The 16249-nt window shown below is 42.4% G+C and overlaps 1 protein-coding gene across 1 annotated transcript in view; it reads left to right on the top strand.

Moving 5' to 3' along the window:
* Positions 1-14296: 14296 nt before the first annotated feature.
* ITPRID2 (ITPR interacting domain containing 2) overlaps positions 14297-16249 on the top strand; it is a 41712-nt gene continuing 39759 nt past the window's right edge. Inside the window, exons 1-2 of the mRNA XM_027880239.1 lie at positions 14297-14608; positions 14709-14760. Of these exons, the coding sequence (XP_027736040.1) occupies positions 14395-14608; positions 14709-14760 (266 nt within the window). The 5' untranslated portion in view covers positions 14297-14394. The remainder of the gene's footprint in view (positions 14609-14708; positions 14761-16249) is intronic.

The following is a 16249-nucleotide window of genomic DNA, read 5'->3' as shown; positions in this document are numbered from 1 at the left end:
GGTTCTTCCTAAGTATATGGGGATAGGTCTTTGGTGTCCTATCACCAAACTAAAGGAAAAGGATTGGACTGCAGTACATAAAATATGAAAGAAAATTAGTGCAATTCTCCCACTTAGCAGGACATCTCTTCAGCTTGTCCTCAAAGAGGCAGTTAAAGCTGTAGAGGTTTGCTCATGACAGAGCTGCAATTTAGTGACTCCTGGGTTTGACCACCAGCTAATCTTCACAAAGACCCCGCAGTATCCACTGTTTGCCTTTGGCCTCCAAATGTCAAACTAAAAGAAGTTTAGTTTAAAAATTCCAAAGAGCTGTTGCAGGAGGAATTGGAGATGCTGGAATATCTGCTTGCAGATGCTTTCACAGTTGTCAGGAATGGCGTCCAACCTGCTCTCTGGCTGACTGACTTGCCCTGTGCCAAACATTTTCATGTTCTGTGTTTTTTCTACTACATAACTGTCAGATAGCTTTGGAGTTCATGGTGGGAGCATTCAGATATAGTGCAGCTGTTCCTGTTGCTCTAACAGCTACTTTATATCCCAGACAGGTCACAGGACAGGACAAAAAGCAGCTGTGCTGCCAGTCTGTGAATCACAAAGCATCTTCCACCTGGGAAGAAAACTGTTATGTCAGAAGATTATGTACTTTAATGCTCTGAAGGGAGATGCTAATCAGTTAATTTCTACTCAATATGGTAAACTGTGTGACTAGAGCTATCTCATAATGCCTTAAATGGGTAATACTTTTGGATTAAAAGGTTTCATTTCTGTATTTTCACTTTTTTTACTAACATGAGAGAATAAGGACCCAAGTTAAATACCTTTGCTAATGAGTGTCCATCAGAATTCACAGCTTCAGCAATTGACTACTGAAGATGACAATTTTATAATGAAAATAGCTAATCAGAGAAAACAAAGTTAATGGTTTTTCCCAAATAATGCTGGTTAATGGCAGTGGTTTGGCTTGTGATAAAAGGAAACAAATTGGTGAATTTTGAATATCATCCTCCTTCTGGCACAGTTTTTCAGGTATATAAAAACAGTTGCTTCCTCTCTTCAAAGCCTTGAGTGTTTGTAGTCAGAAGACCAGCTGCGCTGATACCTGGGACCAGAGTTACTGCCAGTGCCTGCACATCTGCCTAAGCCACAGTGTAATGTGTGCAAATCTAGATGAGAGCCACTGGTTTGTGAGATTTATGTAAAGCCTGGGAGATCTGCCAGATTTCTGACCATATCCAGTGTCTGTTTGTGTGGATGATTGCTGTACCATTCTTACAGGGATCTTGCTGCATTTCCCCCTTTGTCTTGGATTAATGCTTTATGGGAAAATATATTGTGAATCTGTATAACTAACAGGTTTGGTAGTGCTCGGTAAATAGCTTAACATTCAGAAAAAGCAAGTACACGTGCTGTTCTCTTTGGGGAGCAAACCTATCCGCAGGAATTAGACCCATTACATTTATTCAGGAGATCTGGAAGAAAGGACTTAATTTGATTTTTAATCCCTTAATTTTCATATTAGAGAAAAGCAATAACAGAAATCAAGTTACCTGGCACATTTTACACCAGCTAAAATTACCCCCAATAGGGTGCTGCTCAGGAACAGCACTTTTAGTCAGGAGCAGCACTGCTGCTTCTGTAGCAGTTCACTGTTTTTATGATGTTTGGACTTGTAATAAAGTTTTCTATCTGTTTTTGGGAGATAGTACCTATAAATCCATTTCTTAAACACACCCCAACTCCACAGTGGAGTTTTTTGTAAGCTTTAGGTAATGGGCTAATCTGAACAATTTAGGTGGTTTTTCTCCAAAGCTGCCCTATCATCCTGTGAGGAGTGTGCCCAAAACTCTGAGGTGTCTTTTTGTCCCTGCTAGTTTTAAGAGCAGTTTTCCTGTGCCCAAGGACAAGAATTCCTTCCCCAAATCCTCCTGGAGCAACAGCATGCATAATGTCCCTTGGAAACTGGTGAGGACAGTCCATTCAGCCCTCAGAATGTGTGGGTGGGCACAGAATGCTCTCTTCAGAGCAAACTGTTTGGAAAGGGTAAATTACTTAAAATCCCACTCATGCAGCGAAGTGGTGCAGTCAAGGAAAAGTAGAAGAGTTAATAGTCTAGCTGTTCAATATATTTTTGCAAGGATTATTCGGCAGTATGTGATTTTATGATGTTTAGCAGAGGGACATACTGTCTTTCACTTCTGTCTTTAATCCATTTCGTATGTGTTAGCAAAGGGTAAAAAATACTCAGTACTGCACTAGAGCTGAGGTAACCTTATATGACAACAAATTCCTGAGGCTGGAATATTGTGACTGGTCTGAAAAAATGTTGCACATTCTTCTTTTTTTCATTTAAATAGAAGAAGCGTGGAAAGTTTGCAAAGGATGGGGGTGGAAGAAATGTTCTCTGTTCTCCAAAACTGGGTGAGAGGTTGAAATACAATTGAAGTTAGATTGTTTGGATGTCCTTGATGGTACAGATGAAGCTTGTTTGGATGGAACTTTTAACTACTTTATTTCAGTTGTCTTAGTCACAGTTTTTGAAACCTTATACAGTTTACTTAGGTGAATAGGAGCTTAGCTGGAAGCCCTGTTGAAATCTCAGTATCTAATTTTCCAGCAAGCAGTAAGCTCAGCTGACGGATGTATTCACAGCATAAGTTCTATCACAGCATTGGCTTTCAAGAAGTGATATATTAAGATCCACATGAAGGTACAAAAGACTCGTAAGTGCATACAGTTTGCATGTTGTGAAAAATAGTAATCTGTATTTAGAGCAATTGATTTCCTCTTCTGATTGACTTCTGAAGTGAGAATGGTTTATTAGTCTTTACTGAGAGCACTAGGACCTTTTTTTTTTTTTTTTTTTTTTTAAGCAAATAAGCTCTCATCTGGCAGAACTGGGTGAAGAGGGTGGTTTGGACTCTAGAGCAGTGGCTGGCACAGATCCTCAGTGCTGAACTGACTCTGCTGCCTTTGAAGTCAGACAAAGAACACAAACTGATGCAAAGTAGGTTTTTTGAACCATCATATCACTCTTTGTCAGAAAGCATTGATTCCCTAGACACCATCAGTTTTTTTGGGAATAAACTTTAACTCCTCTGCTCTGCTTTTATTAATTGCTAATGTGCTTTGTGAAAACCAGTAAAAGGGTGTTACCAGCTTAAGACTGCCAAGGCACTAAGGTGGAGTTGCATGTGGGAATGAAGCCTTGTTTAATCAGGTTTTGTAATTACTTTGATACAATTTTAGCTGAAGCATGTTGAGTCAAGCAGTTCTTGGTTTAATACACTTACTCTTTAGTCTTCAGTTGCAGACTTCAGAATTTACCAAATACCTATTCAATAACCATTTTTTACTGTTGCACACTGATCATGTACAAATATGCCTGTACTAACTGCATGTTATATTTTTATTGTTTTTACTTAAGTAACCAGTTCTAGATGTCAAATCTCGTATGAAGTCTACTACATTTTTGGATAGGTTTTAAAGATAAAAAAAAATCAGTCCTCATCTTGAACTCACAATAAAGGGAGGCAAGCACAGCAGTAGCAGAGATTTTTCCCCCTCTAGTATCATGAATGTGGTTTAGTTTTACAGTGTTTTTTTTATTCCCTCATTAGATCTAGAGGAGGAATGTCCTCCATGGAGAGGTGTATTGGAGATAGGGCTGTTTGAATGCAGAGGCACCCAAGGGGCACTTGCAGGTGAGCTTGCTGGGTTAGGGAGGAGTGGGTGTTACACTGCACAGCAACCTGGAAGGTTCACAGCAGTGACAGTCCGCTATCAGGACACACCTCACCTGTTGGCAACGCATGCAGAGGCTGTAGACAGTTTGTAGCAAGGGAGGTTGTTATTTATAGGCAGTTGAAAAGTTTATGCTTTTTGTTTGCAACTGCAAATACACAGCAAAACTTTATAGTCCTTTATTGTCTTTGTTCAGTTGTTTAACCCCCGGGTTTCTTCCCCAAGAATCATCCCTCTTTCTCTGGATTTCTTGATTTAACACCTATAACCAAGGCACCTGACAATTACTCTGGCAGTTTATAGAGCTGCTTTTTTGGTTTTGTTTTATTTTAAAAACAAACAAAAACCTGAAAAACCCCAAAATTCTGAGATATTTCTGAGGAAAAATAAGATTGGTTTGTTTGTTTGTTTTTTTTAATGAGAAAGGAACATCTTATAATTAGGGATAACAAGACATTCAAGTTTGTAATGAGTGAATTACAGCCTACAAAGTAGCTTGAACTTTTTTAGCTGAAAGCTGCTTTGGAAGCTTAACATGCGATTAATTTTTGAAGTATGCCTGGACTGTCAAGAAGTTAATCAATGGAGTATGAGCTATACCCACTTAAAAAGCAAGGACATGAAAATCAGTGCATTCTCCATGAGAGGCTCTTAATTATTTCCTTTCAGAGAATGTGCACATTATCTTAATTATACAGCAGCCTACGTAAAGGTACCATTGGATTGTATCCAATGAAAGCTAAAGCAAACAATATGACAAGAAAAAGGGCACTTGCGTCATTTCACTTTAGCATTTAAAATACAAACAATAACTAGCAAATAAAAAGCTCCTAGCCTATGGTGTGCTTACCAGTGCCAGGATACTTATTCCTTCACATGTAATCTTTAAAACAAAGAACTCTATATCAGAAAATGCTGGGACAGTCTTTTTGTTTTTTTTATTTGTCTGCACAAAAGCAAGACCACATTTCAGCAAGGAGGCATGTTTCCTGTGGGGCTCTGCTGGCTTCATGTTATTAATGACCTCTGCATTTCACAGATAAGTCTTTCTATGTGAATGTGATCTTCTCCTGTGTGTATGAGGGCACATGGCCACTAAAAAAAAAAAGGGCATCAGAACAGAAGGGTGATAAAGCTGGTGGTAAGACTGAGGTGCTGGAGCATTTTTGTTAGAGATGTCATTACTTTGTGTAAAGAGTAGGTTTTGAGATGCCCAGTAATGGTGATTAAAATGATGAGTTATCTTACATGGTAAGCCTGTCACTCTGATTGAATCCAGCTTGAGAAACTAAAGTTTCTGTACCCATGAGATCCGAAAACACTGTTTTGGAGACCTCAGCTTTAACACATCTGTTCAGCTGTGGCAATGCACTGCTAACGTGCTTTCTTGAATAACCAAGGGGAACAATGTCCCAGTCTTTGCACCTTATCCCCTGAAAGGGTACTGATACAGCTTCAAATGTCAGGCAGCTCTGACATTGCTCTGCATCTTTAATCATTTTAGTATATTTTGGTGATGCCATTTGACTGTTTCTCAGTATTGCCATGAAAAAAAGTTATCACAGTGTTACTTAGCACCATGGCACTGCCAAGCCACCTGGATGGTGTCAGGAAACTTCCTTCAGAGGATGGAAGGTAGGGGAAGGTGTTCTCCCTCATCAGCCTTTCTTATCTTCCTCTGACCACTTTGGGAGCAGCTCCTATCCTCTGACAACTTTAGCCTTTCATGGAAGCTACAGAGTCACTTGCTCCCCACTTCCTCCCTCCTAGCATGTTTTGAGGAGTGAAGAGCACATTTTCTGTAGGAAGACAGGAGGATGCACGGCCCTCCTCCAGCTTTGCATGAGTCAAAAATTCTGAAAAGGTGCATGTGTGTCAGGACAGGCACAGATGAAATCAGTGCATGACAGCAGTGACACAATACTTTTAATGTACCATACCTCTGATCCCTGCATTCGCACGTACGGATGTTAGGAGTATGGTATAGAGGAAGGGAGGACCACAAATAGCATATTTCTATGCACAAAACAGCTGCCCCCATTCATGGAAAGGTCAAAATAGTCTTAAACATTAGTAATTAATTTTTTCATATATTTAATATTTTCCAGTGCTAGTGGAACCTGATATATTAGAAGAATTTTAAAACCAAATTCTTGTTGCTGTCAGGAAGTCCCAGTTCAAGATGCACCGATCTGTTCCTTCCTAGAGTGAGGTTAGAAGTCTGTTGAAAAAGACGTGTCAAATATACCATCCTGCTCTAGCAGTAGGGATAGGAGTCTTGATAAAAAACCATCATGTTCTTATCCTTTAGCTGTGTTCTGTAGTATCTCCCTTAATCAAACTAACTGCTAACTTATTTACACAAAAGGTAGAGTCCTTCTCTTTAGTGGGACAGTTTTTTCTCACCCTTCGATTTCTACTGCCTCTAATTTTTTCTCCCTGTAATAAATGAACCATTCTCATATTAAATGACTGTACTTGGAGAGAGGTACAGGTACCAGAGTGGTACATAACTGCAGGGAAGTGGGAAACAGTGCGGTGAGAGCTCTGTGGGTTTAATTAGTATTGTGGGGAATATGCAGTCATTGACTCTTCCAAGTGCACAGCAAGGAAGGAAAGTTTTCTTTTGGCTGACAGCTAGTTTTAAAGAGATGAATTTATATTTTTGGACATTGCACTTGGAATTCCAGTTAATATTTTAATCTAGTAAATGGATGTGGCAATTGATGGCAGAGTTCAGGGGCTGGAACTATGTGAGTTTAATTAATTAATGCTCTCAAAGGTAGTATTACTTTTGTGTCTAAAGGGGGCTGAACAGATAAAGCCCTCTGAAAATTTAACATCAGAAGGCTTGAACTTCCTTGTAACAGTATGATTTCTCTGGGCAGGACAAATTCTGCTCCCGTTTATTTTTGGTGTCACGTTTACCACTACCAGCACTTTCTATGCTCTCTAAGGAGCTAATTTTAAAGTTAATGGGATTTTTGTGCACAAAAGGTTGGCCAGCCATAACTGCAGACAGCAATGACGTACCTGATTAGTAAGAAATGTGACGCTTTTGCCACTTGGCCTTCTGCCCAGTGGGAGCTACTTCTGTTGAGCACATCAAATGAATTCATGTAAGTCACCAAAGAACTGTAGGCCAGGAATGGCTGTTGGTTGCTACTGGATCAGACCAGCTTCTAACCAGTCAGCTAGAGAAATATCCTGTACTTCAAACAGTGGAGTATCCATTTAAAAGCATTTAAAAATACATGCAACAAGATGAAGTTGTTAGACTGGAAAATCCTCTTTAGCATGATACCATCTGACCATTAAATATCTATGGAAAAGAGTTGAAATACCATAGTGACTCATCAAGGAGTTACTGAATTGTGTAAATAAATCTTTCTTTAGAATTTATTGATTGGTGTGGATGAACTAGTGAAGTCAAATATGCCTTTTTGTCTTTAAGAAGCTTCACCCAGGAAATCTGGCCTTAACACAATTCTGTAACTACACTTAAATTCAGATTAGTTACATTATGCATAATGCAAGAGAAAATTACTAGTTTCTTCCTTTTATTCCAGCTTCATTTTAATGGGATTATAAACTGTTTTTTAAAATACAGTAAGGCATTTCTTCTGCTTCTTTATACAGTAGTTTTTAATTGGCAGTCTATTGTTGGCCAAGTCTTAGCTCAAAGGAGCTGCAGTACTTCCTCTCCCTTCCACCAACCTACCTCTCTCCCATGTTCCCACTGCCAAGGATCAAGTGGACAGAAATTCCTTTCAGAGCTGAATTGTTTGAACTAATGTCTCAGCACTGATTGAATGAGATTTATAGCAAATAATGTGAATTTCTCAAGACTGTCTAGCCCACCTTAGCTGTGGTTTTGCTTGGGAACTCTTACTGCTTTCGGTTTAGAATTTTCTCCTGATGCTTTTGTCCTACCACTTATCACAGCTATAGGATAACTTGGTCAGTGCCTCAAAGTCAATACTCTTATCACTTTGGAACTTCTTGTACTTCCCAGGGAAAGGAAGTGCATTAATTTCAAAGCTGAGTCAACCCCTGAAATGAATTAGCACATTGGGTAAATATCTGAAAGCATATTTCTATAAGTAACTACTCAGGCGCCCTGAGCTGTTCAGTTTCAGAGGACAAGCAAGGAACGTGTCCTCTGGGCTCACTTATGCACAGCCTTTGCATCGACTTTGTGTGTTTGGAGTTTTTTAAATCTTATTTTCTACAAAAACAGTTGTTATATAGATTATTTTCCTCTCCTCCTCTGGTCATAATTTATGATCTCACTAACCAATTTCAGCCCAAATCTAGAGAGGGAAGAAGTTTCAATGATGCTAAGTATTTGCTACGTTTCATGAAACAGATAGTTGGAGATCTGAGTTGCAAAGGCTGCACCATGAAGTCGTTCATTATCGGACAACAGGCAATATGCAGAAGAGAGACACATTACAAATGCTCTAATGATTGAAGACTTAGGGGAGGCAAAAATACTCAACCTAAATCCATAGGAAACTGACTATCTTCATTCTGGAGCTGATGAGACTTTATTTCACTGATTCACTGGGGGAAAAATTTTTTTTTTTTCAATTAATTTTGTAAATGGATTTTGAAGAAAATGTATGGTATGTTGGTCAGACCTGGATGTGCTGAGTCTCCTTCTTTTGTCTTCCTGCCGATCACTGTGAGTGTGGACATTGTAATGGCTACTCCCTATCTCAGTGCATGTTAAAAGCTTAATTACTCTAAATACACATTTTATCAGGGATCCCAGTGAGAGCAGAAACAGGACTAAACAGGGCAAAATATTAGCTGAGTGCTTTTGAATGTAAAAGATAAGATAAAGAAAGATCTTTTAAATGCAGGTAAATATCTCCTTTATTTTTCATGTATAGTTCTTCTGTCAGCCATTTGGAACACACAAGGTTTAAAGCATATGAGCAGGAACAGTATTTGTAAATGAAATACCATCTTAAGGTTATTCAGCTGTAAAAGCAGAAAACCTACAGTATAGGACATAAATGTATAAACAGACATGGCCACAATGCCATAGTCTTGTAAGGGCGGTGCTCAGAAAGGGAATGAACGCAGTCGCTAAATTTAAACATCTGTGGATTTATTTTCTTAGCCTGCTCTCTTGGTAAAAATATGAACATCAAAAATTACAACTACCCACTGACATAATTCAGTGACATGAAGTCCATTTACATCTTGAAAGATTTAAAGCTACTTTTGCTCTTCCTTCTTCTCCACGTTGTTTGTTTTTATACATTTGGCCTCAGTTCTCTCCATCTGATTTGGTGGTGCAGCTCTAATCCACTTCAGTACAGATATCCGGCTCTTCCTTTAGAAACTTCCTCTCGTTATGCTATACCTCTTGTAAACGCCCTGACGGAAGTGGCTTTTTTTCCTTCTTCCTACTGCTGCAAGAGGTACCAGAAGTACAAGTCGCTTAATAAACCAGACACCATTTGGTTTGAAAAAAGATGCAGTTTTTCATTAATTTCAATGCGTTTGTTTCTTACCTTATAGAAACACCACGCATATCACTCATGTTTAAACAAAATGACAGGTAAAGCTATAGACATTGTCCTAACGCTCTAATTTATTAGAGTAAAACTGCCAGGTTACTGTCCATCCTTTCTACTCCACATAGTTGAGAAAGAACATCTGTCTGGTAACAATGATGGTTCCAAGTCAAGTATATGTTTTTTTTTTTTCCCTTTACAGAAAAAGATACCTGAATAAGACTCTGGATGTAATTAACTTGCAGCATTTCACTTCAAATACATAATTTTAAAAATGAAAATTTAGGAAAAATAGGGAATACACAATATCATTTTTTCATGGCATAATTTTCATTATTTATCATCTCATGCCATATATATAGGATGCCAGAAACACTCTGTTCTGCCTTAGCAGCACAGTATTCCAGTTACTTGAATTGGTTCTGGCAAGACATGAAGATATGAAAAAAGCGGAGTTTCCATTTTTAAGTATGTTAAGAAAATCCTAAAGGTCTGAAATGGCAGATGTTAGGGGCATGATTGAAACCAGCACATTGAGAGAGACAAGGTTCTCAAAAGACCTAAAACAATAGATAATGGCTTATGAAGCAAACAAAAAAGGACAGGAAAAAATGAGGTATTTTCTGTAGAAAATACCTCATTGGGAAAAGCTGGGAAGTTGCTAAAGGAACTTGAAGAAAGGCAGCAGCACCTTCCCAGCTACCAGCACCTTGAAGGAGCTCTACAAAGAACAACTTCCAGCCTTTTGCTTTCATTTGCAGATGCAGGATGTGTAACGGAAAAGCCAGGAGACCAAACTGCCCATGCCTGTAGTGGGCCATCTGAATGGATACTACCCAGTCTGGCCAGGTTGTCTTTCTCTTTATAGCATAACAGAGGCCTCAGTAGACTTTTTCTTTTTAAATAATCTTGGCTTAGAAAGAAATTGCTTAATGTAACAAAGCACTTTTACTAAGATGGAGCTGTGGAAACTTTAAAGATGTGCATGACACTGGGTTGTGTGCTTCTTCATGCATTCTCCAGCTCTTAAACACAGACCCTGCCAAAGCAAATAACTTCACAGTATTTATCATAGTTTTGTTACTATGTAGGAATATTTTTTTGTTACAGTGCTTGCAAAGGTGAACTGTTTGTTAGCTCTTCCTCCCTTCTGTCTGCCAGTAACATGGAAATCCAATTGTGGTCATGAAACATTGCTGACTTAGAGCTGCAAGTCCCAGGATCCAACTTACATTAGGCAGCAGTATGGAGTTTCTCCCCCTGTCAAGAACCAGTTCTTCTGCCATGTGAAAGTCCAACAGAAGGTTTTTGTCTTATTGCACCACTTCTCTAAATGTTACAACCAGTGAAATTACTGCAGTTTCTCCTGTGAAAGGAAGACATTAGGCACAGAGAGAGTTTTGCTTGGGTTTTCTGGTTGTGTTTTTTGGTGGTGGTGGTGCGGTTTTTATTGCATTTTTATTTTGAAGTATAAGCCTATTCCTAGTTACTCTGTCTAGCAGCTTCTGTGTGTGTTACCCACTTGCATAGTCTCTTCTCTGTGGAGAGATAGCCCAGTGGGGCTTTGGTGGCTGATTGGCAGCATGTTGTCCACCTCCAGATGGTCACCCTGATGGGGTGGACTTAAACATCTGCTGAGCTGGAAAACAGAGGAAACAGCTTCCAAATCTGGCCATTCCAGACCTTACCAGCACCTCTTGATCCCATTTGCTCCCATTCTGGGAGCACTGGTTGTCTGTAGTTCCTGGGGAGGTAACAGAGGAAGAAGCGCAGGCTCTGACCATGCTACCGAGAGCCCAGCTATGCAGCCTGTAAATATTTCCCTGGTTTCCAGAGGCTTATCCTTATCCTTCTGTACTGTGTGGAGGAATATAGATAAATTGTGTAATCCTTCCTGAACACCAAAGGATCTGCTGATGTACATACAGATCTATCAGGGAAACGATGTGCTCAAAAGCATGGGGAAGACCAGCCCTACTGTAGCAGGAAAATGCTACTTACAATGGACTCAGATATGGGAATAAGTTCCCATGGGAACTGGTGGAAGCATCTCATTTATATCTTTGAGTTATGTAGGAATGTATTTTTTTAGACAATGCTGCATCTGGAAGAATCCTCTGCAGGCAAAAATTGAATTAAGTCCTCTTCAAAGGTTTTTGCTCTTTTAAGAACAAAAGGCAGGGATTTAGTGGTATTTTTTGGGCTAAATTGTGTTTCTCTGTGTGTATTTATACACACATTCATTTGTTCAGGGCCAACACCCAGATGACAAATGGGAGAGCTGTTATTATTATTCTTAAAATGTCTGTGTTTTTTTCTGTGATGCTTGCTAGTACTGCTAATGGTGCTGTGGCTATAAGTCTTCCTGTAGGAATTTATAATGTAAAGCACAAATTCTCTCTAATTACTGCTTATGCAATGTTTTATTTGAATGTTTTCAAAATAATGTGGGAAAAAAAGAAGTTGGCCTGATTTAAGTGACAGAAGACTTGACGTGACTTTTTTCCCTATCAGTTATTTCTCTGAAGTACAGCTAACAAATCATATTCTGAAGCAAGAGAAACTTTCATTACAGAACAAACTTGCTTTTTGGTTACAAGTATTAGAAGAAATAATAAGTCAGATATTATCCTAGTAAGTAAGAGCCCAGTGCTGTACTGGCAGGACTTCATTGTAAAAAACTGTTGGCTGCTGTTTACATTTCAGACATTCTCTGAGTAAGTGTTGTCACAACAGACAAGCAATTATAGACAATAATGTCAGTAATTTGTGGATTAAGAACTCCTTAAGGATGTATTGGCACACCCAGACAGTAGCTGCTTTTAGCTTGCAACTTAGCTGTGCCAGTGAAACTGTAACTTCCCAGAAGCAATTGTGCTCCCTCCGAGACAGCAAAACCATGGCAGGGGTTAAACTGCTTTGGGCCCTCCCTGCCTCCTTCACAGCTCTCATCCAGACACCTCATCCTCAAAGAGCCATCTTAAATAGACATATCTATTCATACTTCATAAAATGGAAATATTGGCCATTATGTCAAAGTAATGCTGTGCTAGGCTCTTGCCAACACAGCCAGAAAGATTAGATTTTAAGATTCTAGTACTATAAATACACCTGTGAGGAACTTCAGCTGAAGTCCAAGTCCCAGTGTGCTGTGGTGGAGGACACAGAACCTGTGCTGATCCTCTGATTCGCCCCTTGGGGCATCCATGGCTTAGGACACGCTCTATATTAGCTCATGCAAAATATCTGGTGTGTGAAACGTCCTGTTGAGAAAATGTTGATTATTTTAAGGATCAACAAGAAAGATTCAAGTGTAGTTTTCACCTTTTAAAAGAAATACTGGCATTTAAAAATACTATCCTGAAACATGTATAGCAATGAACATTTTCAAAGGCGAATTAAATACAAATACACTTTCTTTGTGCTACTGTTCTTCTGGCTTAATTTCAATACAAAACATTCAGAAAATCAGAGTGGTTTTAGGAAAATAACTTGCCATTTTCATGAGGGAAAATGTATCTTAGTAAGGCTGTATATATGTAAAGTAGAGGGTGGCTTGCAGGCATCAGGAAAAAGAAATGTTTTTTTTCTTATCAAGTCAATTTTTCATTTAGTAGGGAAAAATTTCACAGAAATTCCTTGAAAGGTTTTAACTATAAAGCTAGAATATGAAAGGATATTTACTGGGCACCGCTAACCTGGTTCTTCCAAAGGCAGATTTGCCTTTAAATGTATGTATCTCATGTGCCTGCCTGTCAGTGCTGGTTTAAAACCTACAGAGGACTCAGGTCCTTTTTGCTGTTTGTGTTTACTAATTCAGCATCTTTTCCTGAAGATGCTGTAAGAGACCTTTTACAAAAGCTTATTTTTCCCAGGCCCACGGCTGCAGGTGAGCTTGCCGGGTGTGCAGGGTTCATTCAGCAGTGGCTGGGATGGGACAGTCTGACCCCAGGCAGGGAGGCAGTGAGGTTCTGCTGTCCAGGGTGGCACCAGCTGGCCTGTTATGCCCGAAGTGACTGACTCAGCCATGCTGCTGTCATGCCAGATGCAGCCAAGGTGGGCATGGCTCCTGGCACGGGGCTCTTGCACCAGGGACCTTGGCTGGAACCTCAATCAGGAGACAGTGGCTGAGAAACGGCTCTACATCCCTGACAGTGAAAGTATAGCCCTTTGTCTGGTACATCCCTCCTTCCCAGACATGGGGATTTGTTCACCTTTTGTTGTGTGTTCAGTTGATTCTGGTAGCTTGTGTACATTCTGAAGGACATTATAAAAGTTTCAAATGCACCCAAGATTTTAGCAGGACATGTTTGATGCTGCTGGTGTCCCTGCAGACCCCTGCCCGTGCCCGAGAGGAGGCTGATCTGATTTTACACCCCTGCAACTGAGAGAAAGGCTATGTGTGCCCCGACAAGTTGTTCATCTCTTTGTGCCTTCTCTTTCCTCATCACTCCCGTTCCCCCTGGATAAAACCCCGCAAAGTCTCTCTTCGCTGCTCTAGGTCTCCTTTAGTTTGGAAACAGCCTTTGCGGGCCCAGGCCATGGCCGGCACCTCCGAGCCCGGCCAGGCTCGCCGGGCCGCGCTGTCCCAGCGCCAGGCGGCCCGACTCCCGCATCCCTGCCCCGCATCCCTGCCCCGTGGCGGCCCGGCCCCGGCGGGAGGCCCCTCGCTGCCGCCGGCCCCGCTGCCGTCACGTGGCTACCGAGTTTTGTCCCCGCAGCGGTATGAGGAAGTCAGAGCCGTCGCCGCCGCCCGCAGCCCGGGCGGGCGCTGCCTCCTCCTCCGCCGCCTCCCCGCGGCGCGACATGTGAGTGAGTACCCGCGGGCAGCCCAGCCGGCCGAGCGCCTGCTCGCCCGCTGCCTCCCGGACGCCGGCGGGGCCGGGAGCGCCCGTCCGGAGGCAGCCGGTGGGCGGCGGGGAGCGGGGCCGGGGGCGGGCCGGGGTGCGGGCTCGGGGCGGGGCGGGGACGCTCCCGGGGGCTGCGCGGACTGGGGCCCCGCTCCCTCCGGCGGCCCCCGGAGGGACGGACAAACGGAAGGCGCATCTTCCCTCGCCCAGCAGGGTGGCTCTCCCCGGCACTCGCCTCCCGGCGTGAGACCCCTGCCGGCGCCGCCGCCCCGATGGAGCAGCCCCCGGCGGCGGAGGAGTGGCAAGGGGCGACCCAGAAGAGGAAGGCCTGGGCTAAGAGCCGCGACTCCTGGCAGGCGTCGGAAGCGGAGGATTTCTCGGCAGCGGCGCTGGCCCGCGGCGAGGAGGAGGAAGAGGAGGAAGAAGAGGAGGAAGAGGAGGAGGAGGATCTCGTCGGCGGAGAGCTGCCGCTGGCCGCAGGAGCAGGTCGGTGCTGGGGGACGGCATCCCGCGGGCCACGGGTACCCCCGCGGGGCGGCCTCGCTGGTACTGACTGTCGGCTTCTCTCTCCTGCTCTGTCCCTAAGGCTGTCACAGCGTTCCCAACGAGAAGATCGCGATATGGCTGAAGGACTGCAGGTGGGTGCTCCCGCCGGCGGGTCCCCGCGGGTTTGCGTGGGCAGCGCCGGGGAGCCGAGCGCGGCACGAAACGCGCTGCGCTGCGAGCGCCCTGCCGTGACTCCAGCCGGGGCTGCGAGCGGAGCAGCGGCGTGCGTCCCTATAGAGGGAGGTGAGCTGCCTTTCGGCAGCTGCTCACCCCTTGGTGTCTCATTAATGAGCCTGAAGGCTTTCGGCCACAGAGGGAGAAACTCAGCTGAGATTAGGAAGGCAGCATTATTTTGGAAACTGCACTGTCTCTCTCCGAGGGGCTCCAGTTTAAAGCTTCCGGTGTTCCCTTGGCTGGTTTTTGGTGCAGATTCAAAGAAATGGTTGCTTCCATGGCAGTGGTCTCTGTGCGTCTGGGCCTTCAGGAGTGATGGCACAGTTTAGACTAACTTGATTTATCCGAGTCTCGTAATGTCCTCTGTCGTTAACTTGAGGCAAGCTATATGTTGTCTGTGTTTCTGTTACTGTTACAAAATAATCTTTGGAACAGAATGACGACATTACTTTTTTTTCATCCTGAGTCACATAAAAGCATAAATGTAGCAGCTGCTTTTGTCCCGTCCTTTTCTCCATTCTGTCAGTCCTAATGGCCCTTGCAAGAGCCGGAGTTGATGGGGAGAAGCTAGCAATTAGCTTTCCAGGAGCTAACAATGACGTTTCAAGACCTCTCCTACTTGTTATTTCTGGTTTCCTTCTCCTTTTGAGAGCAGCTATGTTAAGATGAAAATATACCACTGAGATTAGCTGTGCCTTTGTGATCTTTTGATCCAATAAGCAGCTGACTGAGCTTACTCTGTAACTGAGGTGTGGGTTACTTTATAGCTACAGGGTCCTCGGTACAGTTTTCTTCAGATCTTTACAGCCTGTGCCTTGGAGGGGGTATTGAGAGCTACAAGCTTGATATCATACTATATCCTAAAAATATAATGTTAAGACCTGACAGACCCTTCTTCCAAAATGCTAGAACGGGAGAAGATTTTTCCAACTTTACCTCGAATCTGGTGTTCTGTTAGTCTTCCAAAGTATATCCTTAAAAATAAGTATTATGAATTTAGTGCTTTATTAGAAGTATTTTTTGAGGGAGGAGGGCAAAAAATGGAGGAGTGGAGGGAGAATAGGCCCCTGAGAGACAAATTCTTCATAATACTACAGTGCTACTTCTGTCTGTATCTGCAGGATTTCTGTCTAGAGCCTTCCCTGGTCCTGTGGTCCTTACTGTTTCCGTACAGAATTTAAGGAATATCACAAAGCTGCAAACTTACAACACAGGCATCTAATAGATGGTCAAAATCTTGAGTAATAATACAAAGTTTCCAGTTTTATTCCTGTACTTTGGTAACTGTCTGTTGTTAAAACTGGCACCACGCACTTCTGCGGAATGTGTTTGCATCTCTGGCAGTTGATTCCTAAAATATGGGTATCTTATTTTACACTCTATTTGCATATTTTACACAAAAGGAAA

Source organism: Empidonax traillii, unplaced genomic scaffold (genome assembly GCF_003031625.1).
Source record: "Empidonax traillii isolate 1590-97213 ecotype Southwest subspecies unplaced genomic scaffold, ASM303162v1 scaffold65:size4453928, whole genome shotgun sequence".
In the NCBI taxonomy this organism is placed as follows: Eukaryota; Metazoa; Chordata; class Aves; order Passeriformes; family Tyrannidae; genus Empidonax; species Empidonax traillii.
The sequence above is the reverse complement of the archived record's forward strand: the minus strand, read 5'-3'. Positions and strand labels throughout refer to the sequence as shown.